The 8,407-nt window shown below is 35.4% G+C and overlaps 1 protein-coding gene across 1 annotated transcript; it reads left to right on the plus strand.

The window, feature by feature from the left end:
• The first annotated feature begins 3,531 nt into the window (after window positions 1-3,531).
• Window positions 3,532-4,488, plus strand: LOC110328151 (olfactory receptor 143-like). The gene has a single exon (XM_021207521.1). It carries the CDS (start codon window positions 3,547-3,549, stop codon window positions 4,486-4,488), a length of 942 nt encoding a protein of 313 aa, XP_021063180.1. The 5' UTR covers window positions 3,532-3,546.
• The last annotated feature ends 3,919 nt before the right edge of the window (window positions 4,489-8,407 follow it).

Below are 8,407 nucleotides of genomic sequence, written 5' to 3' on the forward strand. Positions count from 1 at the left end.
GAGAGAGAGAGAGAGAGAGAGAGAGAGAGAGAGAGAGAGAGAGAGAGGCTCAGTGGCCTGTCATTTTGAAACTTCAAAGGCCACCACCATTGACATATCTCATCCAACAAGGCCACACCTTCTTATCCTTCCCAAATAATTTTATCAACTGAGAACCATGTATTCAAAAGTCTCATAGAATTCTGAACTAAACCCCATCCGGTCCTGAATTTTATTTTGATTGGGAGACTTTTAATGACTGCTTCTATTTCTTTAGGAGTTATGCGACTGCTTAAATGGTTTATCTGATTCTGGTTTAAATTTGGTACCTGGTATCTCTCTAGAAAATTGTTCATTTCATTCTGATTTTCCAGTTCTGTTAAGTATAGGTTTTGTGGTAGGATCTGATGTTTTTTTTTTTTTAATTTCCTGTTTCTGTTGTTATGTCTCCCTTTTCATTTCTGATTTTGTTAATTTGGATTTTGTCTCTGTGTCCTCTGCTTTGTCTGGCTAAGGCTTTTTCTATCTTGTTGACTTTCTCAAGGAACCAGTTCCTGGTTTTGTTGATTATATGTAGAGTTCTTTTGGTTTCTACTTGGTTGATTTCAGCCCTGAGTCTGATTATTTCTTGCTGTCTACTCCTTTTGGGTGTATTTGCTTCTTTTTTGTTCTAGAGCTTTCAGGTGTGTTGTTAAGCTGCTAGTGTATGTTCTCTTCAGTTTCTTCTTGGAGGTACTCAGAGCTATGGGGTTTCCTCTTAGCACTTCTTTCATTGTGTCCCACAAGTTTGGGTATGTTGTGCCTTCATCTTCATGAAATTCTATGCCTTTTACTTTATGTTCTTGTTTGTCCATCTATTGATGATTTTATAATGAGTATACGAATGTGGATTGAAGGTTGTGATTCTCCTGGTCAACTTCATCTCTAAGAATAACACAGTTCTTTTAACTTTGTTAAGGAATTAATCTTGGGATTGACTCTAGGACTTCATGAATAAATATCAATGTAAAATAATGAGGGTGCTTTAAAGAAAATTAGAGAATTGTCAGTTTTGAACTAAGTGTGAGTGACCATCTGTGACATACAGATTCAAATTAGCCTGAATAACATATTCCTACATGGAAGCTGTGGCATATGATATAACCTATATATCTATGAATTTACAAATTACATTAGTGGGAATACTAAATACCAAGAGGAGGGAAACTCATAAGTTTATGATATTTTCTTGTAGGTTTCTTTACCTTGATTTTAGTGTATACTAGAATCTTGGTAATCATAGTGAATCACAGTGACACGTTTAACCAATAGTCAGAAGATGCATATGTTAGATGCATATGCTAGATGGAAAAAGCCCTTGAAATTACTTTAAAAGGACTAAAATAGCCAATATGCCTTTGACCTTTGCCTGATAACAGTGCATTTCTCTACAATCATGTTGTGTTATTTAAGTCAGATTTATCAGTTTTTAGGAACCTTAATGTGTATGTAGCTTCTTCAGAGATCTTTGCTTCATCCATAATAAACAGGTCATCTACTAGTTGGCTCTCTTTCCACTGCATAATAATTCTTGAATATACAAACATATTAAAATACAGTTAACCTTTTAAAATTTTTGCAAAACATAGTGATAATGTTTGCCAGTGCTCTAGACATATAGGGCATATAATGCTATTATAACTTTAAAACCCAAACTCATCCTAAACAAGTTTATAATTCATATCCCTACATAAGTGATAAAGTAGGGAAGATAAAATAATTAAGGCTAGAATACAATATTTTAAAAATGTAATAGTGAAGCAAATGGAATTATGCAATCAGTTATTTTGATGACTTCATGGTTATATTAGGTTTTTCCTTATACTACTTTAAAACTCATTTGGTTAGAGGCTCTTTTTGGTGGATGAGGCAAGAAGCAATGGAAGGTAAATGATTTGAGCCAGTAACATGCAAGATTAATGGAATTAATTTCTCAAAATGTGTCTAATGAACTGAGTACTACCCATTATGGTCTGAAAAAAACAAAAACAAAAGTTGGCAGGTAGCTTAAGGAACAAGGCAACTAATCCTTATATGTACCTCCAAGATGTGCTAACCTAATTGGGTCTAATTCAGAAATGGATTGTGTGATGAAATTTCCTATAGAACTATGGAATATCATGGAGGGCTAGGACTAATACCCCTTTTAAGACCTTGGTCAGCTGGAGTAATGACTGTAGGTGAGTTGTCTGACATAACATATTCCTGAAAAATGGTTCAATGTGAGCTCACATTTCTGTCATAACTCAAATATGGTATTAAAGATGAGACTAAACCCAAGCACATGAATGCCAAGTCATGTTAAACATCAAAGCAAATAAAGTAAGCTCTCTAGTGATGAAAATCTAAATGTTTTCTCTTGGCATATAATCAAGTAGCCATATAATGAGATGCTCAACTCAGCTTTCAAATGACAGAAGCTTCCCAAATATTAAGCCAACAAAGAGAATTCCTCACCAATAAGACTTGGTCAAAACCAAAAGCCTGTTTTTTTTTGTTTGTTTGTTTGTTTGTTTGTTATGTATTTCACCAATATGTATTTATAGACAAGTTACATTGGTGATGCAAAAATCCTCTAGCAGCTGAAACAGCTCTATATTCCAACTGTTGGATTTGGTTATATGTATAATATTAATACTTAATCAGTTATTTATTTTTGAAATCTTAGGAAAGCTACAAATGACTAGTTAGCATGTCCCTGGACATTTCTTCTTGTAGAGTTCTGTAGAACTTAATGAAGAGATGACAAACTCACAGTTCTGCCCTAGGGAATAAACACTCCTGCTGGAAAATTATAAATGGAGTAGAATGGTGAGTCTCTAAAGAACTGATTTTAGTTCTATGGCACAAACTCAATAATTTCTACCCTTAAGGGAGTAATCCAAAAAGAAAACACTCATAAAGGAGAGTAATTTTCCATGCTTCTAATGATTTTTTTCCATAAATGTTGACTATGAAATATTGGATAAGCATGTATGAAAGCTATGTTTTTTTGTGTGTGTATGTCAACAATATTTGTAAAATTCTCAAACAGAAAGTGTGTTATTTGCCCAGCAAATCTCTTATAGAACTGACTCAATGGTCTACAGTGATAGGAATCACCTGCTTAATCTTTAGCAACTTTCTGGCCTTCTGAGCACATTGTGGAGAATGACACCATAAATTCCAATGTCAGGGAAGACTCCAGATGAATCAAGGTGAGCTTCAAATAGTTTTAATCTTGAAATTTTAATTTCAAAACAAACAAACCAAATATATATATGCATATATATTCTGAAAAAAAACGTGTGTATTTCTCTTTCAACCTCAATTCTTAGTATACACTAAAGAGAATCAAGTGACTTAATAGTTAAAGAAAGTATCTTTCTGGGGTGATAAAGAACAGGGCATAAAGGAAATAGGGATTCTTCAGGACTCGCTGTTCACAAACTCAAGCTCAGAAACTAATAAATTCAACTCTGTTCTTTCAGTGAGAAATGGTTCATGGGATAATATGTGTCTCTACACTTATTCTTGCAGGTGCCACACATGATGCAAATGACTATGGAAAATAAATCTTCAGTGTCAGAATTTATTCTTATGGGGCTGACAGACCAACCTGAGCTCCAGCTGCCCTTATTTGTTCTGTTCTTGATGAACTACACAGCTACGGTGATGGGCAACTTGAGCTTAATGAGTCTCATTTGCTTAAACTCAAACCTTCACACTCCCATGTACTTTTTTATCTTCAATCTGTCCTTTATTGACTTCTGTTATTCATTAGTCTCTACTCCCAAAATGCTGATGAGTTTTGTCATAGAGAAGAACACCATCTCCTTCAGAGGATGCATGACTCAGCTGTTTTTCTACTGTGTTTTTGTGAACTCTGAGAGTTATGTACTGACAGCAATGGCCTATGATCGTTATGTGGCCATCTGTCAGCCACTTATGTACAAGATCATTATGTCCCCTAAAATCTGTTGTCTGTTGCTATTTGGTTCTTACTTGATGGGGTTTGTTAGTGCCATGGTTCACACAGGATGCATGGTCAGGCTCAGTTTTTGTGATTCTAACATCATCAACCACTACATGTGTGACATCTTCCCTCTCCTCCAACTTTCCTGCAGTAGTACTTATGTCAATGAGCTTATGAGCTATGTTGTGGTGGGTACATCTATCATTTTATGCTGCCTAATTATCTTAATCTCATATGCTCTGATCCTCCTCAGTATCATTCATATGTCATCAGGTAAGGGTTGGTCCAAAGCCTTGGGTACCTGTGGGTCTCACATCATAACTGTTAGTCTCTTTTATGGATCTGGGCTGCTTACTTATGTCAATCCATCATCTGCTGAATCTGTGGGTCAGGCAAAATTTTTCTCAGTGTTTTATACATTATTGGTGCCCATGTTGAACCCTCTTATTTATAGCCTCAGGAACAAGGATGTCAAGCTTGCTGTGAAAAAAACCTGGAAAAGAATCACAAGCTGATTTATCCTATGATACATCCTTTAGCATCCTGACATTCTGTTTTCATGTTTTTATATATTTCTTGTTTTTTATATTACATATATTTTATTCTTTTCATTTATTATTGTTCTTCAATAACAATGATAGTATTGATACTGTAATACCACATTTCTCTTTAAGCCAAGCAATATAACTCTGTGTGTACTGTGAAAATATGTGGCATCCTCAGATTCAATATGTTTCTAAGATGCTATGATGTTCTTTGTCTCTATCAGATTAAGACCTTGTTCAGTTTTCTAAACTTTGCCTGAGGATAAAATTTCTTTTTACTTTCTCTTTCATATATTTCTTTAAAAATACTTATAAATTTATTTTAAAATGTATATGTATGTGTTGAGCCTTTCTGAATGTATGTTTGCCATATATATTTAAGAGCCTATCATGAATAAAAGAGAGTTTCAGAATCCTTAGATGTAGAGTAACAGGCAGGACAGAATCCCCAAGTATCCGCTGGAAAGTAAGCCATGTCTTCTCTTAGCACATTAAGTGCTCCTAAAAACTGAGCCCTCTCCACTGCCCCACTGTCTATTCTGTACCAGCCAATAAAATATTTGGAGTTTTATGCTTTAACTCTTTTTTTTTTCTTTATTGTCTGATATTACTTTGGTATAAGGTTCGATGTGAAATAAAACTTCCTTATCTGAAGGGTTTATTATCTGTGTATTCATTCAAAGAGATGGAAAGAAAATTGTGGGGGAATTTTCAACATTCCAGGTATTATTTGATATGGTTCTTTTTCTAGTATTTGAGCTTGAAATTGAGGGAAATTTGTAATTAACTGAAATAGGTTTATATTTTATGGTTGTCAGAGCATGTGTTCAGTCCATTCCTCTGAACATTTTCCCATTCTCCCATGAGGTTGAGACTATTTCAGCAAGCAGATATTTTTTGTCATGACTAGAACTGAAAATTTCACTTTCTAGTATATAATATACGGATTGGGCCTATGCCTTTTTTTAAAAAAAGAATTATACATATTTCTGTCCACAGAACAGTGTTTTAATAATATCTAGACTATACCCCAAACTTCCATTTCATAGAACGCATAGTATTTTCTTAAACTATATCAATTACTTCTGTAAAAGAAATAGCACATGGGACAAAGACCAATTGATATATGTCATGCATTTATACTGGGTCCCCACACCCAAGAAAATCTCTACCTCCATCCTTTATCAGTGTCTCCTTTTATATTTATCTGCCTTCTACCTGAGGAAATGGCCACTTGACTATAGCTAGACAATACAACTAATGATGCATAGTATATTTTCATACATGCTGCATATCTAATTCAGTAATACATGACAAGGAGCATGCAAAGTGAAGAAATAGACCATTTTAGGAGAGTTATTCCCCATGACTCTCCAAGAGAGGACTCTATAATAATATGGACCCTGCCAAGATGCTTGTAGTGGAGATTTTGTCTATAGAACTTTGAAAACCAAGTTTGTTTGTTTGTGTTTTTTGTTTTGTTTTGTATTTTGCAGATCTCCCTCCAGAAGCCTTGTTATACTTTGGTATAAACCTTCTAACCAAAAGGCAGCATTTTATCTGTTACTTTTGATTAATGGTTCTTTTTCTAGAATAATGGGAGTGAAGAGTTTTGTTGTCTTTCTGAATTGTCATGTCAATATTCCTTATCTTTAGACAGAAACACAATTCATTCATGTTTTATGCACAATTAATAGTTAGCCTTGCATTACATTTTTTTATTTTCTGTGTTGCGTAAGAATATATGTCCTGTATTGTTCACTGAAAAATCCATAGACATGTGGATGATGAGTGTCTAAAGCTCCCTCTTAAAGCTTCCTGTCCAACTTGCAGTCAGCTTCACTTTAGAGTCTGTTTTCCTCCAGGAATTGCATACTGATAATGTGTTCTTAGGCACAGCCTCTTGAAGATAATGCGTTTTGTGAGTTTCCTGAGTATTGTAAGCATCTGTCTTTCCTCCTGGAGGGAATATTTGAATTTTAAGAAAATAACTACATAACATGGAATCTATGATGCTTAGGATTCAATGGATACTGAAAGAACAATTTTTATTTATATTTATAATTTCTACAATATTTGACTTACAACGGCAGAATTAGAAAAAATAATGCTTCTGAAAATTAATCTGATAAAAATTAATGATCTTAGAGAGTTAAATATTTATTTACTGTGAGTGTGGTATGATTTTGTTTTGCGTTCTGTCATCAGTGTGTGATGAAGCAGAGTTGGGATAGGTGGTTTTGTATTTATTCAGAAGCACATGTATTAAAACATGAACAATGTTTATAAAAGGCATAGAGCAAATATGCAATATCCATATATATAAAGTATTGTTATCAAGCTAGAAAGTAAATGTGTGCCACAGAAACATTGTATAAAGTGTGGGATGAGTTCTGTATTTCAATCATTGGCATTGTTTGGTGCAGGCTAAATCAGCAAATATCTTGGATTAGTCCTGGGAAGTAAACAACCTTATTTAACATTCATAGTTGTTTGTTCTGTCTAAGGCAAATGAAATGACTTGGCATTTTAAGCAAATCAACATAAACATTCTTCTTCTTCTTCTTCTTTTATTATTATTATTTATTATTATTATTTACTATTATTATTACTTTAATCTTATTTTTATGGTCAGTCATTATCCCTCTCCCTTTTTGCCCCTCAATAGTTCCTCATCTCTTCTTCCTTCTCCAGCTACAAGAAGATGTCCTCATACTTCTACACACCCCTTTGCCCCACCAGGCTCCCCAATTCCCTGGGGCCTCAAGTATCTCAAACTTTAAGTGCATCTTCTCTCGTTGAGGGCAGACCAGTCAGTCCTCTGCCTGTGTATGTGTAGGGAAGGGTGTGGAGGGTGGTGTTGGGGGCAGTGCTTGGACCAGCTTGTATATGCTGTCTGCTTGGTGTCTCAGTGTGTGAGAGATTTCAGGGGTGCGGGTCAGTTGAGACTGCGAGTCATCCTATGGGGTCACCCACATCCTTAGCTTCTTTCAGTCTCCCTCAGCTTCTGTCCATTGGTTGGGTGTAAGTATCTGCTCCTGTCTCAGTCATCTGCTTGTTGGGCCACTAGAGCAAGGCCGTGTTTCCTCTCTGTAAGTACATCATAACATCAGCAATAGTGTCAGGCTTTGGAGCCTCCCCTTGAACTGGGTCTAATTTGGGCTGGTCATTGGACGACCTTTCTCTCAGTCTCTTCTCCATTTTTGTCCCTGCAGTTCTTTTAGACAGGGACAATTCTGAGTCAGAATTTTTTACTGTAGGATGGCAACCCCATCCCTCCACTCCATCCCCTGTCTTTCTACTGGAGGTGGATTCTACAACTTCCCTCTCCGCACTGTTAGGCATTTCATCTAAGGTCCCTCCCCTTGAGTCTTGATATTCTCTCACATCCTAGGAGTATATATATTGCTTCCATAATCTTAATTTAGCTTTTGTAAGTTGTATCTAAAAGAAAATTATATTTTTTTGTTTTATTGGTTGTTTGTTTTCAGATATTCCAATTTGTGTAATGCAGGATTTTTAAATACATCCTTAAGATTCACTGGATTTCCTAGATGTCTGCTGATATTTTCCTCATTTTGTTTCTGATTTCACTACTTTGAGTAGTATCTCTCTTTTACTTTGAATAAGGATTTTCCTCTCTCATTCCTTTTCTCTAATGTCCAACTCTTTGTTTCATTGATTCTTTCTACTGTTTTCCTTGGTTTTTTTTGTTTGTTTGTTTGTTTTGTTTTGTTTTGTCAAGGCAGCATTCCTCTGTGTAGCCCTGGCTGTCCTGGAACTCACACTGTAGACCAGGCTGGCCTCGAATTCAGAAATCTGCCTGCTTCTCCCTCCCAAGTACTGGGATTAAAGGTGTACACCACCACTGCCTGGTTGTATTTTTTTT

Source organism: Mus pahari, chromosome 10 (assembly GCF_900095145.1).
Source record: "Mus pahari chromosome 10, PAHARI_EIJ_v1.1, whole genome shotgun sequence".
Lineage (NCBI taxonomy): Eukaryota > Metazoa > Chordata > Mammalia > Rodentia > Muridae > Mus > Mus pahari.

Coding starts and splice junctions, on each gene's coding strand:
- LOC110328151 (XM_021207521.1), top strand. CDS start 3,547: ATGATGCAAATGACTATGGAAAATAAATCTTCAGTGTCAGAATTTATT.